This window comes from Pygocentrus nattereri, chromosome 1, assembly GCF_015220715.1.
Source record: "Pygocentrus nattereri isolate fPygNat1 chromosome 1, fPygNat1.pri, whole genome shotgun sequence".
Taxonomy (NCBI): domain Eukaryota; kingdom Metazoa; phylum Chordata; class Actinopteri; order Characiformes; family Serrasalmidae; genus Pygocentrus; species Pygocentrus nattereri.
The window spans coordinates 35,379,982-35,404,987 of record NC_051211.1 but is presented as its reverse complement, the minus strand read 5'-3'; the positions used below and the strand labels follow the sequence as shown (position 1 = coordinate 35,404,987).

Genomic DNA, 25,006 nt, shown 5'->3' with positions numbered 1-25,006 from the left:
TGGCCAGTGTGAGGATTTTGACCAACAATTACTCAAAAATGCTACAGTAAACTCACTTAATCTCATACACACATAGTATCTTAGACTCATACATCGATATCTGTTGATATTATAGACTAGCTATAGGTAATATCCATTTTATTTGATTTTTCATTTATTTATTTGACTGATATTTCAGGTAAATTTAGTCATGTGAACTGTGAACTGATATGTGTTGGTTTTATGAACTACTTATTAGAAATTTGAGGCAGTCGTGGGCTGGAGGTTAAGGAACTGGCCCGGTTCAGTTGCCGGTTCAATCCCTAGGGCCGACAGCACATGACTGAGGTGTCCTTAAGCAAGACACCTAACCCCCAATTGCTCCCCGGGCGCCGTGGATAGGGCAGCCCACCGCTCCGGGCAAGTGTGCTCACTGCCCCTAGTGTGTGTGTGTATTCACTAATGTGGTGTTTCACTTCATGGATGGGTTAAATGCAGAGGTGCAATTTCCCCGTTTGTGGGATTAATAAAGTATCACTTAACTTAACTGAGCTTTAAAAAATGTGTAAAATTTAGACTTATTAGGAAAATACGTGACAGCTGTGGGGGGTTTGGTTGCCAATGAGTTACATAGATAGCCTCATACACTGTAAACTGACATCTACGGACTGCTCACTAGAAATGACAATGTTCTTATTTAAATACATTATCCAGATTTTGCCTGCGAATTACTTAAAGATTCTACAGTAAAATCACTTCATAATTCATATATAGATAATATGATAAACTCTAAACTGGTATCTGCTGCTTTTATGGAGGTCTTATCAGGAATGACCGTTTTAAGAAGCAGGGAATTGACCTCGGGCCTTCTGTTTCTCAGGTCAGGGTGTGCTGGGACTCTTACCGCTGTGTGTGTAGTAGCCGCGCACGCCAATGTTACGTGCACTTACGGTTAATTTGACCGAGTTTGGGCGAAAGGCGACCGGTTTAACCGCAATGAGTACCTGCAGAAAATAGCACGACCATTTCTGTAGGATTAGGATTTTAAAATGAGTAGTACTGAAATCCAGGAGTTTTATCGCGTATCGTTATGTTAGACTGTATGATCCAAAGCCTAGAGGCGTGTAAGGCTGACGGTGATGTCAGTATGATGAACAGAAATTGAAACTATGAGGCTTCCTTTCAGATCCAAACATGGCTTCGTACTATGAAGAAGCAGAAGGTGAGTCTTGCGTGCTGTGTCATTCTTCATCAATGCATAATGAAACCACAAGTTTAGAGAGTTTCGGCTCCTTAGCTCCGAGTCTGTTTAATGTTCAGTGTTCACTCGGCTGCCTGCTGAGAGAACTTGGAAGTACGTGTTATTGATTTTATTGCTTCTTTATTTCTTCTTCTTAATTTTTACTATTATTATCATAAGTAGTAGTAGCGGCTGTAGTGGTAACACTCAGATTTCCATATGCATTTCCTCCTAAAAACGCTGTTTCAATTTACATACGGGATTTTTTGCTGGGGGGGGGGGTGGGGGGGGGGGATGGGTGTTGTGTACTGTTGCCAAATGTGTCGTCTGCTTTTCACACCTTTCCCCCACTCCTTCTCTCATCCTCTGCTTGCTTTCACTCCATAGCGTTCCATTCATATTCCAAGCCCAACTGGTTCCACCTGTTCATCAGACAAAGTAAAAGTTGGAGTGCATAGTAAAGTTCTTTTTTTAATTAGAAAAAAAGACTTTAAAAAGTGTTTTAATTAGAATGTGTATGTATTTTTATCCATTGTACATTTATTTTTTCATCCCTCATTAAATCAATAGGAACATATTGATATTGATGTTCCTTGAATTTTCAAGCTGCCCTGAGCCAGCCTGGCATAATCAGCTGACAGATCAGCTGAAACAGCTGCAGACGTGTGTTCAGGTCTTTGAGGGGTATTATTTCCATTGCTTTGCATAGCTGCTAGTAACCCAACCCTAACTATAACCCAGAATCCGAAATCTTCGGGTACTTTTACTTTTGGTTCCTCATAAAAGGAAGCCAGATGTCCCCAGAGCATCAGCACTTTCATGTTTCCTGTCAGGTCCTAAAAAAGATGTATTGCTGTAGTACAGTCATAAAGACCTGCATTGCCTCAAGGAGTGCTCAAATGTAACACACCTATTCTGAAGAACTTGTGAAAAGGAATATTTTGTCTCTTTTACTTTCCTTCAATGTGAATTGCTTAGTTTGAAGTGTGTGCATTCCATGTGGGGCTCATTCCAGGAATGAGTCCCACAACCACAGGAAGATATGAATGACATAGTGCGGTGCAACTTATTCATGTGTTGTTGTTTTTTTTAAATTATTATTTATTTTTTATTTTTTGATCTGATTTAATTTATGATTGGTTCATCTCAATTTTGTTGATCTTATATTGAAGTCAAACAGCAGACAAACAATTAAACAAGACTTTGTCCTTTTGTACATTTACATATTTAGCAGACGTGTTTATTTGTGATGTAGACAAAAATCATTCAGAACAGGCCTCCTTACATATTTAACACTTTCTTATCCAGAGCTTTTCAATTTGGTGGGTGAATGTAATGCTAGAGGTGTTGCCCAATGCAAAGACTCATTGGTATGCCAGTGTTTCTGATTCCTGGCTCAATGAGAATTGAACCCTATGCTCCCAGTTGCAGCCAAGCATGTTATCCACAGCACCAACAAATTATTCTGTGTAACACTCCACTGACAGAAGCCTTGATTTCATGCAAAAACAAATTGTGCCTTATATCGGTATCTGTAAAAATCAGTAATTCAATGTGTATCAATGCTGTTTTTAAATACTAAAATATTGCAGTAGTGTACTATATTTTAGGCACTCCATATTTTCAAATTCAGCAGCAAAGGCGTAACTAATACACTGAGAACACTTGGGATATCTCCCCACCAGAACAAGTTTTGTCTTCACCAGTTTTTAGAGCCCAGCCCTTTGGAAAACTTTCATAGCTTAGGCAGAGGACTGTCCAAATTTTCTTAACAGCTGTTAACAGAAATGAAACAGGACATAGTGGTTTATTGGGTGTGGTGATCATAGTCCAAGGTTCTAATAAGTACAAACACAGTGAGCCTATAATCGCTTCAAAACAGCTGCAGCTGAATTTGACTTCCTTTTCTAGATGAGTGCTTATCCGACTTCAGTGATACGGACACCGACGCCCCCTCAGACAACCAATCCAACTCAGACTCTGACCGGGCTCCATCTGGAACCCAGGTCAGTTCTTTTATTTTGTTGTTCATCAAATAAAATGTTTACAATATTTGTGTAATGTACAAAATTGTATTATTTGTAGGTTTAAGAGGAGCCCATATGACCATATTTAATGAACACTCCAGCATTCTCCATCCCAGTCACAGTCTTCTATATGGTTGTCAGAAAAAGTTTTTAAAACAGGCATGAAGTCTCAATTTTTCTGAAAATTGATGCCCACAACATATTCCAAATATGTTGAGTATGCAAGGAGCAACCAGCACAGGCCTAGTCCTTTATAAACAAGGCTGGGTTACGGCTCACCACTTTGCCAAATAGTACATCAGTGAATAATCCAACAGTGTTCGAACAGTATTCCTCTACAAGATTTTAGGTATTTCACCCTCTACTATGTATTATATCATCAGAAGATTCAGGGAATCTCTGTGCAGAGAGTCAGGCTTTCAGATTGTTTGTGAAAATAGTGGATGTCATGTTCTCCAAGAAAAATAAGAACAGGTTCGTCCAGACTGTTACCAAAATAAAATTCAAAAGCCAGTGTGTGTTATGATATGGGGGGTATTATTGCCCATGGCATGGGTAACTTGCACATCTGTGAAGGCCCCATTTTGCTGAGTGCTAATTTACTGTGTTGCTCCAGTTTTGGAAAGTTGGTTAAAACTCCAGAACAGCTTTGCTAAGACACTTTCTCATGTCTCTCTCTTGTGAATTTTTTATAATATAGTCAAATCCTAAGCATTTATTCATGGAATTCAGCAACAATCACCTTCATAAAAATGATTTATGAGTCAACAGATTTCCTTCTCTTTTCTAAGTTCAGGGAAACGTGTTGTGTTTTAAATGACTCTCTATGGAAATCGAAGATGTACTGTACCTTCAGATGTGGCAGATAGAGAACAGGCTGAAAAATTGAGTATACCTTTAAAGATTATGAACTATGATTCTAACTGCTATGAACAGAGACAAGGTATCTCCATTTGGGTAAATCTGAGGCTGCAGTTGAGTTGGTGCTACAAGTGGACAACAGAAATGTATTTGTGTTCTCAGTAATTATGATTCATGACTAATATAACTGTCGTTCCACTGTATTATCTTTGATCAAGCAGCAAGTCTGCCAGTACTACAATAATGGCAACTGCCACTATGGGAAAAAGTGTCGCGACCTACACGTGTGCAAGTATTCCCTGAAAGGCACCTGTCGTTATGGCGCTGCCTGTCGCCTCAAACATATCCAAGGCTCTGATTTATCTTCTGGGCATAATGATCGAGGGAGGAGGAGCCATGGAAAGAAGACGCAGCGTTACAGGGAACGGAGCAGCAGCTCTTCATCTGATGGTAGGGCTGTATGGCAAATGGTTGTATGTTTATATTTTAAGATATAATGGACTATAATAGGTTGATAAACAAAGTATTTGCAACAATAGTGTACAACTAAGTGATTCTTACTATTATTATATTATTATTATTATTATTATTATTATATTCACCCAGTTCCCCTGTTCAGATACTCCTGAAATAAAACTGTAAAATAGCCCTGTAGTGTGTGTATGTGTTAGTATGATTGTTTAACATGGTTACCACAATACAGATGGAGGGTGGAGTGGCAAGCCCTACAGATGGCAGTTGGATCTGGGCAATGGCTGGGAGGATGTTGCTCATGACCATATCCTGGAGGCTCAATACTCTCGTCCCAACACCAAAGGCATCAGGATCTACAACACACCCTGTGGGTAAGTTTTCCAATCCTATGGTGCTCTGGAACAACAGATTACTGTGTAATGTACAAATAAGAATAGAGGTTCCTCAAGGACCCATAACAAGACCATTTTAGTTTTGTCCCAGATCCAATACAGATAGTGGTGAAACGATTTCAAGGAGCTGGTAGGTTCAAACAACAACTTGGCCCAAGGCATCTAAGGCAACTCAAATACATAAAACATAATAGCATTAATCCAAAGCAGATGGAGATTGCTGATGTAATTTAGTGCATAATCTTTGTCTTTTTTCCAGCATGGGCAAAGGCATCCCCTCAGTTTTCCCTGCCTCAAATGAAGCCCTGGATACACATGAGCTCGTTAATCCAGGGCTAGCTAGATTTCATTACAAAATACATTGTTATGTATTGAGAATCTACATAAAATATAAATATTTTATCCATATACTGCTTTTTCTGGATGTAGAATTCTAATTACCCGACTCAAATGATTTAGGAGCTGGATCAGAACAAAAATATGTCTGTACTGGCAGTCCTTGCAGGTTGAGAATTTCTGATGTAAAAAGTATATGTTACGTTCCCATGTCTAGCGCTCTGTCTATTGACTTCACTAAAATGCACATTCTGAAGAAGACTAACCTGCGAGTCCGACGCAAAGGTGGCCGTCAGACTGAGTGGCTATGGCATTACCGTGGCAACCATGGCTGGTATCTTTATGGAGAGAAGGTAAGTCACTCCAACACAAAGACAACTGACATCTAAAGGCAAAAGCCAAAATATTCACTTTGAATGATCTGAAGCTAAAACCAGAACGCCAAAATTCCCAACCCTGATCACATTAGCTAATTTGCTAATCTTTACCACAGTTCCCCTTAACTGCCATTCATAAATATAGTTTCAGGCAGTGAAAATTGTGACCTGTGTTAGCACAAGGTTTGAAGAGTCAGAATATTTATAACGCTCTGGAATTGTCATCAGCTGGCAGTTACTAATAACAACTCTTGACCTGCCTAACCAATCCTAACAAGTCAATTAGGGCCTAATTTAATTAAGTTCTGAGATTCTACAACTGGAATTGCGTCCAAACTTTTGCATGTCACAATTTCTTTTTTTTCTTTTCTTTAAGCTAATCAAATATATCTGTGCACTAACATTTACAGAAAATGTTATTTTGTACAATGTCGCTGCAAAATATGTAATTTGGCAAGAGTTGTGCAAACATTTGCATACAGCTATATTTTTTGAATATATCTACAGGATTCGCAAGGGAAAGCCAGTACTGTCAGTAGCTCCACACTAGAGAAAGAGTTCCGGAAGAACCGGAAGGGAGTTGTCCAGTTCAGCATCGACTCCACCAACTATGAGATTAGATTTAAAGGTGTGTGTGACGGAAGCAGACGATAAAGAAAGCAAAAGTAAAGTGCTTGGAAGGCATTATAATCTGTTAATCATGTGTGTTCTCCTGGGTGTGTCATTTTCCCAGACATGTGTCAGAAAAACTTGTCCACCGGCCACAGAAGGCGGATCAGGAGGCGTCCGAAATATGAAACTCCGTCTGGTGGAGGGTGGGTTTGTTTACAGAACTGCTCTATAATTACATCAAAAAAGAGTAATTAGCTACAGTGAGACAGTCAGAGAACAATGATATGTTTCCATAAGATCTGTAATATGATCAAATCTGGTGTTGTATTTTTCTCAGATAAAAAAGAAAAACATACATAATTTACAGTCACTGACTTCCTGCAGTGCATCAGGAAAGTTAGCAGGCTGGTTTGTCTGATTGCCTCTGATGCTCCCTCGACAGAATCAGAACACTGACAAAGGCTTTCACGAACTTGACATCAATTTCTCCAAAGAAGGCACCACTGTGGCAGTTTGGTGGCCAGAGAGGACACTGGCACAGTTTCACAAATCGAGTAAGGCTTCTTTTCACATACACACATACATACATATACAGGCATATGCAAATGTTTTGGGCAGCGCTGGTCAAATTGTTGATTTTCTAAATGAAAACAAGATAACACACCGTCTACAGAGAACACACATTATAATGCATAATTATTTTTTACTGATTTTAACAAAAAGTGTGACCGGTCCACAACTTATGGCACAATTTATATTTTATGTTTTATGCCTTCCCAACATGGTAAACTCAAATGCAAATAAATCAAAACTAGATTAGTGTAAAAGTGTATAAGACACATCACTTATTTTCATTTAGAAAATCAACAACACATGATCTGGCTGAGGGTGTTCAAACTTTTGCGTACTACTGTATAACAGAGATGCACTATTACTCAAAAGTTACATAAACATAAATGCACATAAAAATTAAGCAATGGTACTGTATGTATGTGTAGAATGATGAGCAGAGATTTATACATGACTGAGAAAGCTGAGTGTCAAAGAGAATTAAATGATATTATTGCTGATATAAAATAAAATCCAGAATTCATCATACATCAAAAGTAGAGGTCAAATATTAAGGCACACATTTCTGCAAACTAAAAATTGCAGTGTATTATTAATCAGGCATGTTCTGAAATATATTTTTGAGATAAAATAAATTCATGAGAATTAGTTTAATTAGTTTCATTAGAGAATTCTTTTTTATCACAGTTTACAATATTGTATTAAGAAAGAAACACTACACCATAAGATAATACATGTCAATATATGTAGTGTTATCATTTTTTAATAGCAGTAACGTGTTGGCAGTTTATACATTTTAGAGATTTCTATCGCTGGAAAATGTCCCTGATGGCTTTCTGTATAATGGCACCACAGTCCTCATGCATTTATGTTTTTTAATGGGCACCGTGTCTTTCTCTTCCCATTCTGACTTTTTGGTAGACCTTTGGAACTCTAGATAGTACACTGAACATGAAAGTCAACATATAAGCAAAAGATCAGCAGACAAACCAGTTTGCCTTAAGCATAGGAATCTGAACGTGACAGTGTAGTGAGAGCTTGTGAAACTCTGTGAAATATGTGAAACATATTTTTAAAAATCTCAGCTGCAACCTATTTCAGTAAAATACAGTTTGGCGAAAGCCACATTATGTTATCTGTAATTGTGTATTGTATATTTTAATTGTTAATAACAAATCATTAATATGGCAAGTGATTTAAGTGATTTCAAACTTCTGAATGTTAATATGCCACTTTTATGAATCTTGACTGTTGTTTTTTTTTTCAACACACAGTGCACATATCGCAAAACCTGTTCTGTCCCAGAGGTGTCTGTCTCTACAAAACATTAGAAACATACTATTTTCTCTTTCTATAGGTACAGCATAAATGATATGCTGTGTTAAGACATCACAAATATATATATATATATGTATATGTATATGTGTGTACACATATTGAGATGTATTTTGAGTTTGAGGAAATATATGAACAAATACTTTTCTTTAGTATGAGGTGTTATACTTTCAGTTACTGGCTGTCAGGGAAGAACTATGTTGTACAGCCTGTTTAGAACTTGCAAAGCCAGCACATACCCACTCGCACACATTCTCCAGTCTCTCTCTCTCTCTCTGTCTCTCTAGGGAGCTTGTTCAGTATCCAGTGAAGACATTGAGGCAGAATACCAGCGTAATCCACAGGGTTCAATCAACTTCACTGTAAATGGAGATCGGTACACTATTGACTTCTCAAGTATGTCAAAGAAAGTATATTCAGACTATATCGAAATAATAGCATCAACATTTTTACAACACACACACATTTTCTAAACCGCTTGTCCTTCTGGGTATGATGGGGTGCTGGAGCCTGGTCATTGGGTCGTTTTTCCAGTATAGCTTGTTCAGCCTTTACCACTATTATAGTTTCCATTCTTTTTGGGAGACTTGCTCTCAGTTTTTAAAGAAGTCTGCAGGATGTTTTTCACACCTCCAGTGTTCAGTCGTAGAAGTTGGTTGCATTTTTTACTTCGCACAATTTAAGTAATCACAGTTATAGTATATAAATATAGACTCATCAGTTGTAAAATCTTTACCTGTTTTAGTGTTTCTTGAAACAAGAGTGAAGCTTGATTTTCTCTTAGCTCTCAAAGATGACCAAGTTCTGTTTATCTGATGGTAACAGTTTTGTTAGTCTATCTTGATGGGTTATTGTGTATCTATTCTCTTAGAAATCTCTTCTTAAGCCATTAGATGCATATGGGAAAGAAATTTGCAGGAAGCAGATATGTGCTGTTTGTCTAAGTTGCTTGTGTGAATCTCAGTCTCGCTTTGAAGGGGAACATAATGTCAGTCATATCTTTGGGAGCAGCTTTTGTTTGGAGGACACAGCTGAACTGTTTGGTTTTAAGATTGGAAGGATGGAAGAGTTTATGTGGCAGTAGCTGCAAAAAAAGTAGAGTGGACAAGGCAGTTAGAAAGCCTGAAAGTTACTGATTTTTCTGACCAATCCTCCTCTTCTCCTCGGTGACCTGGAAACCGATTTCATGACGGCATCTTACTGGCTGTCTACATACTGGAGGAGATAAAAGAAGTTGCTCAAGTGGACAATACATGAGTGTCCACTAAACAGACTTTTACAGATTTTGAAGTGAGATCACTGCTTGCATGCTGAGAGAGAATGGATTTTCACGGAACAAACTATGCTGTTTGTGTTTATATATCCTTTATGTTGAGTATTTTGTATTCGGTGTACAAAAAAAAACATTGAGTTGTAAGTCGCACAAATGTAAATCGGCTGTGTAGAAGGTGTGATAGGATAAAGGAGTATACATGGTGTGCTTTCAAATTTAATGATGTTGAAAGGAATCAGCTGTCACATTTCCCTAATTGTGCTCATTCCTTCTATTCCTCCTGCTCCTTTCCTTTGCTTGATTCCTCTGCGCTCTTCTGGGGTACAAGAGTAACAGTAGGAAAGAAGTGGGAGGACAGGCATAGCAAACGTTTCTGAATACAGCCATATATTTGATATTACACTTAGTGCTTAGCATTAGTTTATGTTAAACAGATGTTTTTCTACTGTTTTTCTCACATTGTAAAATGAAGATTTTTACTTTATGTCTGTTTTGACTGGAAATGAAATAACTCAAAGGTTGCTCTCTGACTTCTGCAGATTACTATATGTCTAGATTGGTGTATAGTAAGGTGCAGTTTTAGAGTTAATTCTGTAAGGGTTTTTCTTTCCTACTTGTTTTCTCATTTTTCTGTGATTTGGAGTGAATTTCAATGACATTTGGCCTTTTTTTTCCAAACAGAGATGACCCAGACCAACCTGAAAACAAACACCACCCGCAAAGTCCAGCGTGTGTAGCAGTGATGACTCACTTCAGCTTGTGCCAAAGATGTTCACATATTAATGGAGAGTTTTTCTTTATGAAACTTATAGTGGTGGGCAATACATTGCACATACAGAGTGATATAGATTTTAAGATTTTGCAGCATGGATAGATAAAAAGCACAATATTCATGTTAATGTTGTTTTATAAAAAGTGATAGCTGCATTGCCACAAGTTACTGCTATGTAATGTTTGACTTGGGTGGATTTTCACCCAATACACGCTATGTGAGGTCTGAAAGACATTAGTACCACTCAGGAAGATACTGAGATACCGTGATATATTTGGACTGTTGGTGTGTTTGTGTATGTGGGGGTGTTTGATTTACTTTCCATCTGTTTACATGGTGTCTACACTGCCATTTATAAATAACCTCAGGCCTGTCTGTACTATAAAGGGACATGTGCAAGCACACACACACTTACACACACACAAAGATACACATACATACACCAATCGATTTATATGATTGCTTAATGATTTTTGATGAATAATTGTTTTTTAGAAATCACTTATCTCATTCCTACTAAGGAATCTGTTCCCTCTTAGGAGTTTACTGCCTTACTAAGTTGTGGCTACAACTTAATTATCGCGTACTTGCACTTGACTAAATCATGTGAATTACTTAATTATGCTATTTCTACACCTTACTAAGTCATATCTTATTCCTGCACGACACTGACTTGTGGCTACTTAATTATCTCATTTATTTGCCTTATTAAGTCATGGCTATGACTTAATTATCTTGTTCCTGCTCCTTGCTAAGTCATGGCCACAGCTTAATTATCTCGTTGCTATACTTTACTGAGTTGTGGCTAGGACTTCATTCCTGTGCCTTACTAAATTGTATCTATGACTAAATTATCTTGTTTCTATGCCTCACTGTGGTGTGGCTATGACTAAATCCATATGCCTTACTAAGTTGTGGCCACAACTTAATTATCTCGTCTCTGTGCCTTACAAAGTCGTGACTTTTATCTCATACCTTACTAAGTCTTAGTTATGACTTAATTATCTCGTTCCTTAATAAGTCATGGCCATGAGTAAAGCACATTCCTGCATTCTGTTTGGTTTTATTCAGCATCATTTTTATTAAGAAGGAATGTCACCAGCAAGGGGCGGCATGGTGGCGTGGTGGGTAGCGCTGTCGCCTCACAGCAAGGAGGGCCTTGGTTCGATTCCCTGGCTGGGCGGCCAGGGTCCTCTCTGTGTGGAGTTTGCATGTTCTCCCTGTGTCTGCGTGGGTTTCCTCCCACAGTCCAAAGCCATGCAGTCAGGCCAATTGGACATGCTAAATTGCCCCTAGGTGTGTGTGCGTGAGTGACTGTCTGTGCCTGTGCCCTGCGATGGACTGGCGACCTGTCCAGGGTGTATCCTGCCTTCCGCCCGAAGACTGCTGGGATAGGCTCCAGCATCCCCCCGCGACCCTGACGGAGAAGCGGCTTAGAAAATGGATGGATGGATGGATGGATGTCACCAGCAAGGCTCCATTTGTGTCAGATTACTGATTCACCAATGTGTTTTAAATACATTACAAGTGGTATAACAATATAATGTGATAACTGACTTTTGCTACTCTCCTAAACAGAAACTAATGGATTGAAGTCAGTTGATATGCTTGACATACCAAAGTTTACATTATTTTGTACTCAGTTCAACCAGGTGTAAAGACATGCTGATCTTTGTCCAGTATGTTAAGTGAGTTATAAAAGGCAACCGTAAGATCAATTTTTCAAATGCTTTGATGGGAGATTAGTGAAATAAAATGAAAGAAGAACTATACTTTGTTGTTTTGTACTTTATTTTATTTAAACGGACTGACAAAATAAATGTCTATCAAATACTCTTGTTTTTATTCACACATGATAAACTGACTGTAAAGGACATTCCCAGGAGTCTTTGTAGATTCTGTAGCATAGACCATGTACTATGTATGTCTAAAGTGGACAGGACCAGTTTTTCAATCAAAACATGAACTCTTTTTGCACCAGTCAGTGCTCATATACAGAGACAAGAGCTCCAAATAGTAGTAACTACTTACATTTACTCAGCTGCATGTACTTGTACGTAAAATCTTGATGGGCTCACTATGTTTTGTTTTTGGTTCAAATGCAAAATAACATTAACATATGCAGCCCAAAGTAAATAAAGTAAAAAAGACGGAACAAATCAGTTATTAGGTTATTTAGTAGCATTAAAGAGCACAGTCATAGATGATGATGATGATGATGATGATGATGGTGATCAACCAAGTCATGGTAAGACATTGGGATCTCGTTCAAATACCTTAATAAGTTGTGGCCATGCATATTTATTTATACAGGATGTCACCAGCAGGGCTCCGTAGGTGCATGCAGTTTTTAATGCACCCAAGACAAGCAACTACAACTCTTGTCTTCTAAAAACTATGGAACATGTTACTTTCTACTGGCAACGTCCAGAGAGGTAAGGGGCCATCTAAAAGTTCCACAACACACTTAAAATAGATGGTTCTTCAAGGGTTGTTTAGTAAAGAAAATGGTTCTATACAGAACCATAAACACTCAGGGAACACTTTGCTTGTTAAAAGGTTCTTTGCATCATTAAAGGGTTCTTCAGATAGAAAATATTTATGGTTCTCTATAGAACCTTTTTGAAAAGGGTTCTGGATAGCACCAAAATGCTATTAAGCGTATAATAATAAAAACCCCTTTTTGGAGGTATATAGAACCATATACAGCACAAAACCCCTTTAATCATGCAAAGCATTCTGTGTTTTCATGGTTCTATATTTTTTAATGAAGAACCCTATTTTTGAGAGTGTACTGTAAAGACACTCGGTGGGAGAAAAGATTTCACGTTTTTAACACACAGTAGGTTTTTAAGCAGATCACAAATTATGAGCGCTTAGAGGTTTTATAAAAAGCTGCATTTTTAATTATTGCTCTGTTAACAAAAGCTCACTTGACTCACATGAATGAATCATCAAAACCAAAGTTAAAACCTGGGTCAAATCTGCCCAGACACATCCCTCTACATGACATATAGCCATATGCAAAAGATTGCATGCAGCTTGCATGATGTACTACAACTCTTACATTAACAAATATAACTTCTGTGATACTCTTGTGGCAGGTTTACAGGAAGTCATTTCAATAACTTTTGAACAATTGACAATTTTGCTCCAAAACAAGTTGTACTTAATCAAGTGCAGCTGACATGATGTACTGCACCTCTTGCATTGGCAGCTTCAACCCCTGTGGTCTGTAGTGAAAGATTTTAGTAAATTAATTCCAGTAGCTTTTGAGCATGTGACAGTATTGCTCCAAAACAAGTGGCATATAATAAAATACACAACAAACTACAGCACTTACATTAGTACCTTTAACCCCTACTGCATTCTAATGGAAAGTTTCATAAAAACACTTTCAATAGATTTTGAATGGTTCACCATACTGCACCAAAATCTGCTGTACTTAATTATGTGTAATCCACATGAGGCACTATGACCTCTTATATTGGCAACTTTACTCTCTAAGGTTTTTGTATATGAATTATTGGATTTTTGTAAAGTATTGTGTTGTTTTGTATTTAATTATTAAAACAGTAGTCAGCAAAGGTTTCCCTTTGTGTTTTTAAGTATGTGATATTAATGTTTACAGGTTATGTGAACTGTGGAGCCGTTCAGATACATACTGTGTTTGGGGAATCTCAAAAAAAAACAAAAACATACAACCCATTAAAAGTTTCTGCTGGTTCCTGATGGTGTCCAATAGTCATTGATAAATAAATAAATAATACATCTGAATACGCGAATATGAAACCAACTTTAGCGCAGTTTTCAACACCTGCCAACTGCTGAAATGGTAATGACAGTGTCTGTCAGTGTTTCTTTGCCTTAATGTAATGCCATGGCTAACTGACTGGTTTCCCACACAGTGAGCTTCAGGACCATTTTAACCGTTACATCGGTCTGATGTCTTATGCTAATCCAGAGGTATAAAATTCCGGTCCAGAAAGTAAAAATCCTTCCCAGGATTTTGTTCCAACGCCCTGGCTTCGCTTGTTAGAGCAAACCACCAGCAGAGCTGTCCAGGCAGTTGGAACAAAATCCTGGGAAGGATTTTTACTTTCTGGACCGGAATTTTGCACCTCTGCTAAAGTCCGATGTCGTGGCTTCGAGGAAGTGCCCTCGTTTGTTATGTAGCTTTTTATTGGAAAAGAAAGCGAAAGTAAAACTCGACTTACACTCACACAGCTGATCAGATCTGTGCCGGCTGCTGCTCACTGCCTCTCACAAGTAAGTGGTCTGATCTTTCCTACTCTAATCAGCGTTTAAACAAGAGGATTTTGCTAACCAGCTCGCGTAGCTCAGTTCAGAGTTTAACTAACCTGGTGCCCTGTGGCCGGACTAAATGAGCGAGGATGCCTCTGTACCGGTCGAGAAGGCTTCATGCTTACATGTTGTGTTTCTTTACAGTGTTCAGCTCCAGCTTGTGGGTGAGTATGTCTATTATTGTGTACATAGCTGACCCCCACTAGCCTGTAGCAGCCTAACACTTACATATGGAGTTAGATATAGAGGAATTCAGCTGTAGCATGAGACTGTAAAGGAGCCAGCATGAATGATTAAAATCTCTCTCACAGGAAGATGAGGAAGATGATGACTCAACCTCAACAACAGGTCAAGGGAATGCTTCAGGTAAGTTTGTGCTTTTAAATTAATATTTTTTATTCTTAAATTAACATTTTATGTATTTTAATTTATTGTCATCAGTTTATGCAATGTGTACATTTTTATTTTCCTACTACATTGGTTCACAGGAAACAGCTCTCAGTGGCAGTTGTTTGATGGACAGCAGTGGTCTCAGATTTGTAATGACCATATCATCGAGTGTCACTATTGCCAGCCAGGAGCAAGAGGGATGACCATCTATACCAACTTGGGGTGCTTTTGTGTTTGCATTAGTCCCAGATATTTACTTTCTACATGGTCATGTGGAGTTTTTATTGATTTAATCATGACAAATGGTCTTCGCCACTTTTTCCATCAATTTAACAGGTCTCTTCACATTGACTTTGATGATATGACAGTAACGGGGCCTTTTGCTGGACTTGGTGTGCGACGACAAACATTTCTACCATTTAACCAGAGTCAAGAAGTAGGATGGTACTATAAAGACAACACATACTGGTGTGAATATGGATCACAGGTGAGCTTTTTGTGCATTAAAGGTAGAAACTATACAGAGTTGTCTTAGTGCAGAGAGGTTCAGAAAACATAGATGAATTAATCTAAGATGTGATACATTGACATACACTGTAAAACATGCTTAACCAGTTGAAAATATGGTAGTAACTAGTTGTGCATAATTTAGTCAAAAGACTATTATTGTTATTATATTCCTGTATATTGCAGTTGCAATACGCCTTGCTATTTATGCACAGGTGAATAACCAATGCAGCATGTTTTAGGATTGGCCTGCATTATTGTGACCAAAACAATTTACCTTTGATAAATTATGTGAATGCCTTGATTCTTCAGAACACCCACAGAAACCTATCCGAAACTATGATTGGTCATCATGAGCACACAGTAGAAACACTGTGATTAGTTAGAGAGCTCATCTGCACATGCAGCCTTCAGAGATATCAGTATTGCAAAGGCTAATATGATGATAACAATTACCAAACAATATATTGAGCAGCTCTAGTTGTAACTTAAAGAGAAATTCCACAGATTTGTAATTGGAACTTTGAACTTTCCGCATAATTTTATCAGTGCTGTGTAAACAGTTAAATGGTCTGAAGTGAAATGGTTCATTGTAGAGAAACTTACTGACTTCTTACTGATCTTGAAACAGTGTCTCGGGCATTAGGCAGTGCTTTCACTACCATTTCATGTTATGTATTTCTATGAAGGAAGTTTTAAAGGCATTAAACACTACATCTTGTTCCTTTCACCACTATTATGAACAAGTCTGACTTGGTAAGTTTCTCTAGAACAGAGATTTTCACATCAAACCACGCAAAATAACTTTTTTTACATATTAACCATTGAATTATCCAGAAAATAAAATCAGTGTAATTCATCTTTAAGAAAAGAAAGTCATTATAATGAGTTATTATGATCTATAATTACTGGGGTGAGCAAATTGTTTTACAGTGTGATTTCCCAAGTGCCTTTTAATCCAAGAAGATCTTGAATAGATTTTTTTTTAAATAAACAGATTATTTGTGATAAAATTTAGGCCAGGGGAGGGCTAAATCTGTCTCAGGGGAATCCATGTTGAAAGTCCCATCCTTGGCCACTCCCTCAGGGATCGAGTCACAACACTTCTTCAGTAAACAGCCATGACCTGGAGCAGCAATACAACTCTAACCCCAGAGGCTCCTTTCAGTTTAAAGTAGGATCCACTGCCTACAAATTGGACTTCTCTGGTAACTTCCTCGAGCACAAGTACAGTCACATGCAAATATGTGAACATCTCAGTCAAATTACATGTTGATTGAAAATAAGTTAACTCATTGTCTGCAAGTACAAATGATTTTTTATTTGATGAGTTTAACATATTTGTAAAAAAAAGAACAGAATTTAAAATGTGTGCTGCACAGACCACTGCACAGAGCTATAGACACAAAGAGACTTTGGGAGTTTGTGTACAGGGAGAGGATCTGCAGCTCACTAATCTGGTAAACATGCTTTTACTGTGATACACAAACTAATTCACTGGGTTAATAAACCAGCTGTGTGTTTTTGCCCCACCGCTGCTGGAGGTGTGTCACCACGCCTAGATGCGTTTTACTTAGAAAATCAAAAACAACATGTAATTTGACCCAGACTTTTGCATATAACTGTATTATTTGCTAAAAAAAAAGCATCTACAGATTTATTTTCATTTACTGTTTTTTTTACTTGCTGATTTATAGCCATGACCCAAACCAACCTGTCCACTTTGATGACCAGGAAAGTGCGGAGACGACCAAAGTTTAACTCTGTAGTTTCAGCAAACAGCAGGTACTGTGGATATTAAGATTTGAAAGAGTTTTGAATGATGAGCAACGGCAGGATAATTAGCTTTTGTGTCATGTGGTGAGTATTTCAGAAGTATCTTGTCTTTTGTTGAAGAAAAAATGTGAAACAATCCAAAAACGATCTTTCCTGTGATAAAAACTGGAAAAAAAATGGAGGGAAACTTGCAAGAGGGGGGAAATAAAATCTAAAGTCTTATATCTCTGTTTGTGTGCAGTTCTATGGCTTTGGCATCATCTTCACTGTCCACATTGTCCTTAAATCCACCCACTGCCGTTACTTGGGAGTTTATTGGTGATGAAGGTGTCTGGATGGAGTATCAGAAACCTGTGAGTGACATCCATCCAGATTACTGCACATAAGCAACAAAATACAAACAGTTGTCTCGTATTACTACTCAAACTATTATTAATCTTAAGGCTTCTAATTTATTAATTAAAAGGAATGAGATTTGCTACAAGCCCTGTGATGAGCCATGGTACGATTTTACTGTGATATTTAAAGATGTGCTCGGTATTGTAATTTGACACATTGAGGTATCTTAGGATTTACTGCTAATGACTGAAGACTGTACCTGCAAAAGAACAATTTTATCTATTGAAGCTTAAACTGTCTTCATCTCACTCCAGTAGAGAGTGTAGACAAATCAGCACTCAGTATGAGCTTCGTCCTTACCAGAGCATTTAACAGTGGCGGGTGAATAAAATAATGAGATTCTTGCTTCACTGGACTCAAAGTATGATTACAGTGATGTATTACACACACTGCACTAAAACCAGGACTAATAAACAGGACTAATTATGCTGTCTTTGTAATGAAGCATGCAGGTGGTCAGTGCTCTTGCAAGTACAGTTGCGATGCAATTTATCATGATAATAACAATACATCATACTGCACCTGCTTTTAGTACACTTTAGAAATATTAATAGTTAATTAATAATAAAATATCCGTACTTGGGTCTCCAATACCATTTCAAAAATACTGCAACATTGTACTGTATTGATTTCTCCCACCCCTATGAACAACAAATAACTAGAACTGTACATAACTATGAATTTTTTGGTAATATTATGTATATTTTTGACTGTTTTTACTATTATACTTTTACAGATTTTATTTTATTTGTAAGGACAAAAGAATAGAAATAACAACCAAAAATCTGGGAAAAACATACAGGGAAACAGAATGTGAGTGGTGCAGAGTAGGAGTAAAGCAGCGACTGTAGCTGCGTGAATTTGCCAAAGTATTATGACTCCGGTATAACTCCATTTTGTGAGCCAGACAGTCGTATTTTTTTCCCAACAACGACTACATTTGGTATGAGTGATGCGGCAGTGACCCTACAGCTCACATGACCACCATTTATAGTCAGAGTCTGCACTGCAGAACTGTTCAATAGACCTACATGTTGGAAATTCACAGGCAGAAGGTCTACAGACATTAACCGAGTCTCGTGTCGTCCGTTTTGCTGCAAGAATAATAAGGATATGGTGTTGAAAGTTTGTGCATTTGTTAACCCTCGGCACTTTTCTAGTTTGTGATTTGGGCCATCTCTTCAAGCCTACACCTAATGAAAAAAGCCCGTGTAGCAAGGCATGTTTTTCATTTAATAGTATCCAGAAATTATATAGTTAATGGAATAGACTGCATAGTTTCTTGTCCTTACATTTTAGACTAGGGTTCCTTGATGTGTGAGCGAGGAGTGGGAAATAGAAAACCCAGAGCGGAACCGGAGCAGAGTGATTACAGAAATGCTTTGAGCAAGGAAGGGAGGCTTCGCTCCACACGCATGCTCTGCAGGGAAAGGAAAAATATTTAAGAATGAAAACAATGAAAATTTAAAGGGGTTAATAGTATATAGGAAATATTTTCAGACATAAAGGTTTCATGTTTTTCTGCAGGGTTCTTCTCTGGACAGTATGGACATAGAGAAGCAATATCAGCTCAACCCACAGGGCCAGCTTAATTTTACAGCTGGCCGATACACATACACGCTCTACTTCAGTGGTGAGTTTTACACACTTGCACCAAATAACCTTCAACGCAATGCGTTCACTTTTGGCAGTGGTGTAATAGATTAATGTCCAAATGGTGTACTCATTCAAATCAAGTCAATGCATTATTGTTTTTCAGTACAGTTCATCTGTTACAGTAGCATGTTTTCCCATAGGAATGTATCAGATCAGCAATACCTTTGGAACAAAGCGGCACGTCAGGAGGACAAGTGGAAATCAGCACAACAACAGGTTTGAATCCACCAGTGCTGCAAACACAATAATAAACAATCACACAAACAGTTCCTCTGGAATAAAACTGTTGTGTTGCTGCTATTGAGTGAGGTTGTAAATGAGTGTAACACTTGCTGAAATTAATTCAACACCTGCAAGCGGTTGTCGCTTTTGTTGATGGTCACTGCACTGTTGTTTCCCTAGCGCTCTGTCTCAAGCTCATTGGCAGTTCAAAGACATGGACGGCCGATGGAAGGACTATGTTAAAGTGAGAGAAATGTCTATTCTTGGCAAGTTTCTGCAAGCATACATGTTAGCATACCCTAGTAACCTAAGTAAACTATTATAATGTCAAATCATTTGTGCAAATTATTCAGTAAATTAATTAGGGGTGTAACAAAACAACAATCAAAATTGATATTTTATTGCTATTATGTTTAGCATATAAACTAAATGTTCCTGTTAACTAGCTTGGATGAGGTAGCTTGGGATAATGTTAGATAGCACACTAGATTGGATCACTATAAAGCTTTTGTTTAGTGTCTAAAAGTACCAAGCGAATTCCACTGAGCCACTCTGAAGTATCAGATATTAGTACTTTTATATTGTTGAATGTGCTGAAAACTGAAACTGTCAGTTAGAATTAGACATTAGGATTAGAGCTGGCACAGCAAGCAATTTTGAAAAATATATGAATTGAGACAAAATTGTTAATAAATACAGTTGTGTGCAAAAATTTGATCACCTCCTGTAAAATGATGTTTTATTGATTCTCTTAAAAATGTTCTTAACATTTTCTTAAAAGTTAAAATAAGTTAACACATCCTCTATAGAGAACACTCCTAAATGTGGCTTTTTAATTTATTTTTTTTGCTAATTTCTGTTTAATGGGAAAAAATAAAACATACTGTATAAAATGTGCCACAACCTGTACACTGGCCACATTTTGATTTTTATTGCTTATGATTTTTTATGCTAAATACAGCAAACAAACAGTAATTGTGCATTGAATGTGCAGAAGTGTGTTCTCTGTTGAGGATGTGTTCACTGATTTTCACTGAATGTCATTTGACCAGGGGCGATAAAGCTTGCGTCCAGCTGAGTGAATTTTGCTGTGACTTATTGTGTATGAAAGACAGTTTGCACATTTTGCACCAGAGAAGAAAACAGAATCTTAAGGCTTTTCAGGTTGTGTTCAAGTTTTACAGAGGAAAAAAAATATACATAGTTTTGAAGTTGTACACATTAACACTAATGCTGTTGCACTAGTAGTTTGCTCGCTCAATGCATTGCTCACTCACCACATAACTTTGGAAGAGTTCCTCAGCTTGGGACTTAATTTATTTATTTTTTTATTTTTTTGCAGAATAGGCTATTAACCAGTGTCTGTGTCTATGAGTCACACCAGCTTAAAAAAATATTAATCATCGGTACTATTGAATTATATGAATTTTGTGAATCTTTACACCCCTAAAATGAAGTGTAAAGTCTAGACTGCAGTTACCACTGAATTGTCCAGCTTATGTGAAAAGCATGTAGTTGATGCTGTAATGAAAGTGTACCTTATACATTATACAAGTGTATATATATATACACATTAGATATTCATTCTTTTATTACTATTATTATTATTATTGTTAAGTTATTAGATAGTAACCGAATCTGTTGGTTTGTCACTGGTTGGTTGGGTGTAGGGCAGTAATCGGGGCAGGTGCACTGTCTCCAGTCAGGACATTGAGGCTCAATACCAGCAGAACAGCACAGGCACTATGAGCTTCAGCACAGGAAAGTTCAATTATCAACTCGACTTCTCAGGTACGTAAACAAGAGCATAAACTATACAAACTACTCTGTAGCTACTGTTTTTCTGATGTTATCTTATCTGAAAAATACAACAATCAGACATAACATTATGACCACCTCCTTGTTTCTATGCTCACTGTCCATTTTATCAGCTCCATTTACTGTGTAGGTGCACTTTGTAGTTCTACAATTACAGACTGTAGTCCATCTGTTTCTCTGATACTTTGTTAGCCCCCTTTTACGCTGTTCTTCAATGGTCAGGAGCCCCATGGACCCTCACAGAGCTGGTATTATTTAGGTGGTGGATCATTCTCAGCACTGCAGTAACACTAACGTGGTGGTGTGTGTGTGTGTTGTGCTGGTATGAGTGGATCAGACTCAGCAGTATTGCTGGAGTTTTTAAACACTGTCCACTCTGTTAGACGCACCTGCATTGTTGGTCCACCTTGTAGATGTAAAGTTAGAGACGACAGCTCATCTGCTGCTGCACAGTTTGTGTTGGTCATCCTCTAGTCCTTCATCAGTGATCATAGGACGCTGCCCACAGGACGCTGTTGGCTGGATATTGTTGGTTGGTGGACTTTTCTGAGTCCAGCAGTGACACTGAGGTGTTTAAAAACTCCAGCAGCACTGCTGTGTCTGATCCTCTCATACTAGCACAACATGCACTAACACACCACCTCCTCAGTGTTACCATAGTGATCACCATAATGATCCACCACTCAAATAAGTCCTGCTCTGTGGTGGTCCTGTGGGGTCCTGACCACTGAAGAACAGGGTGAAACGGGGCTAATAAAGTTTCAGAGAAACAGATGGACTACAGTCTGTGATCGTAGAACTAAAAAGTTCACCTATATAATAAGTGGAGCGGATAAAATGGACAATGAGCATAGAAACAAGGAGGTGGCCATAATGTTATGCCTTGACGTTACGTGTGTGTGTGGCTGGGTGGGTGTGTGTGTATATATTATATATATCACACACACACACATACACATACACATTAATTACAACGAATGGATCATTTGAAGATCCAAAATTTCTTGATATAAAATCTTTACATTATTGCATATTAAATTTAAAATATTTCTTCTTTCTCCTGTAACATAATATTCACTTGCATTTAAGTGCAGTTTGTAAACCCTTAGTGTCTAAGTCTCATGTAACCTTTTTTTTGTAATAGCTTCTCATAATGTACAGTGCCATTCAAAAGTTTGGATACTCGTGACTCTATATTTTCCATAAACTCATTTTTTGATCTAAAGATTTATACTTTATTCATACCTATGCATGGATTTATGTCCAAAACAAAAAAACATTATACATAGTTCTTTTTTAAAACCTTTAGTTTTCCATTTCCATTGCTATGGTGGAAAACGTACAGCTGAAACCACAATTATTATACAAAAACTGTTATGAGTTCATAACTCCTAATTATGAGTTTGAGTGTTTTGGTCACACTCATTGCTAACAGATATATAAAATGAAGCACATCAGCATGCAGTGTCCACGAAGACAAACACTTGTAGTAGAATGGGTCGTAATTAAGAGATCAGGGACTTTAAGCGTGGCTCTGTCATAGGATGCCACCTCTGCCACAAGTCAAATTGTGAAATTTCTGCCCTGCTAGATCTGCCCCTGCCAACTGTAAGTGCTTTGTATTGTGAAATGGAGGCATCTAGGAAGAATAACAGCTCACAGGAATGCCTTGTGCTGTGCACCCAGCCCATAAAAATTGTATACCTCTGTTGCATCATCGTAATATTATCCTAAATACTGTTTCTTGTTCAGAATTTCTGTCACTACTGTTCTAAAATGTGGAAAACAGTAAAAAGAAAAAGAAAAGCATGTTTTACGAGTAGGTGTATCCAAAATGTGAAATGGTATTGTATGTATCTATGTGCTTTGCAATAGTTTTTTGTTCTTGCAGTTTCCATCCAATCTATCCGGCTACAGCACTGTGCAAACGTCAGATTTGGTTTACTCCATTTCCAGTCAAAACGGCCATTAAGTACAAGTTATTTTCATTATTAAGTAGGAAATTTATTTCACAGAAAATAGCACGGAATAAACACAATATGGAAGTATGATCCAAAATCAGAATAATAATTTTCCACTCTTGTGTGCAGCTACTGCTACTTTCACTCTTTCATCCATCCCATCTTATAACCAACCAGTTCCAGTTGGGTCCTCCCAACAAAAGCTGCTCTCAAGACTCTCACTAACATTGTTTTCCTTCAAACAGACACGAATATTCACACAAGTAACTACCCGAACATACCTTAGGTGTCTGCAAACTTCTCATGTGCATCTAAAACAGTTAAAGGAAATATTTCTGAGATTAGATATAATTCACCAAGGTAGACCAACCAAATGGTCAGATGGTCAAACAGTACTTAAAGCTGTCATCTTTCAGAGAGAGGAAGTCTAGCTCCAGTTTTCATTCAGATCTGGTGAAAGAAAAAAAAAAAAGTGCCTGACATTCTTCCACTGTGAGAAACAACACTGAGTCTGGAAGGATGTGTAACTTAAGCCATTGCTGAGAAAAGGAAGTAAACAAAAAAGACTAAACTTTGCAGGTGTGGAAAACTATCTTCTAGATTTCTTTGAAAAACTGAAAAAATGAAGCTGTAATAAAGACTGGAAAAATACTGAGCAATTTTCTGCTAAATATACAGTATGTCTGCATTTTTTCTGATGCTGAAAAATAAATACTTGTACTCAACAACAGTTTTGACTGAATTAAATAAATAAAAGGTTGGACTTTCACATAACAGTACTGTATTTAATCAGAGTTTAAGAGTCTTTTAGATTTAAAAACACATAAGCTCATTGCTTTTTCTATGAGATGCATCATTATTGTTTGTAAAGTATAATTGTATTTTTATTGTAGCTATGGTCCAGACAAACCTTTCCACTTCTACAAGGAGGCCAGTCCGTCGCCTGTGACACTGCGCTGGTCAGTCCGACACACTGTGAGCAGTGACAGCTGAAGAGCAGTGAAATCTCTCCGCAACAATGGAGTTTACTGTTATATCTGGCATCAGCTTACCTGTATCTTCTAAACACTTGTGTTTTTCAAACACCTCTACCCCACCACTGCCTTATGTTGCTCAGTACCTCTTGCCATGTCAGACTCCCCGGACATCCAGCTTTCAACTTTCAATTATTGCTCTTATTCTTTCTCAAAAAAAAAAATTCTTGTGTTAACGGCCACTGGAATTAGGTAATCGCTGCTATTTTGCTGGTATTTTAAGGGGAGCATCTATTCAGAAGGTTGATGAAAGAGGCATTTCCCAAATTACTGGAGTGAAGGGATTTCTACTTTGTTGGAGAAAGTCACTTACTCTTCTACAGCCCTGCGTTCTTGAATTTGCTTTCCTTTCCTTCTATCATGCGCCAAATGCTTTGCTTGTTTTTCTTTATTTTATCTTTATTCATGGGCCAAATGTACATTTTAAAAGGTATTTAGCTGTGATATTGCATTTTTCAAAGCCATTTTAGGAGGTACTTTATATGCAATGTTAATAGCAAATTAAAAGAATAAAGTTATTTTCTTTTATGTCTCGTATGTCACTGGATACATCACACAGCAGGTTTGGACATTGTAAGGGGACATTCTTGTCCCTGGATAAATGACAAATTTGGTGATTTAGATAAGTGAAAATAATTAGAGAATATTTTCACTTTCTCACACGCGCACACACACACACACACGCACACA

The 25,006-nt window shown here is 37.7% G+C and overlaps 2 protein-coding genes across 3 annotated transcripts; both read left to right on the top strand.

Moving 5' to 3' along the window:
• The first annotated feature begins 984 nt into the window (after positions 1-984).
• Positions 985-11,457, top strand: si:ch211-244b2.4 (uncharacterized protein LOC541512 homolog). Its single transcript, XM_017696963.2, has 10 exons — positions 985-1,201; positions 3,131-3,225; positions 4,329-4,557; positions 4,811-4,952; positions 5,527-5,662; positions 6,194-6,314; positions 6,420-6,501; positions 6,741-6,852; positions 8,491-8,599; positions 10,158-11,457. Exons 1-10 carry the CDS (start codon positions 1,174-1,176, stop codon positions 10,211-10,213), a joined length of 1,110 nt encoding a protein of 369 aa, XP_017552452.1. The 5' UTR covers positions 985-1,173; the 3' UTR covers positions 10,214-11,457.
• Positions 11,458-14,411: 2,954 nt separating this feature from the next.
• On the top strand, positions 14,412-24,844 carry si:ch211-244b2.3 (uncharacterized protein LOC557230 homolog). Of its 2 annotated transcripts, XM_017696962.2 has the most exons (13): positions 14,412-14,517; positions 14,698-14,717; positions 14,865-14,919; positions 15,042-15,165; positions 15,280-15,430; positions 16,538-16,658; positions 17,148-17,235; positions 17,468-17,579; positions 19,153-19,258; positions 19,422-19,497; positions 19,684-19,747; positions 21,174-21,294; positions 24,176-24,844. In XM_017696962.2, coding segments are annotated over exons 1-13 (1,095 nt in total). In that variant the 5' UTR covers positions 14,412-14,516; the 3' UTR covers positions 24,232-24,844. The 2 variants fall into 2 exon arrangements, with proteins under 2 accessions (XP_017552451.2, XP_037392780.1); XM_037536883.1 differs by lacking the exon at positions 14,412-14,517 and having other exon boundaries at positions 14,529-14,717.
• Positions 24,845-25,006: the final 162 nt, after the last annotated feature.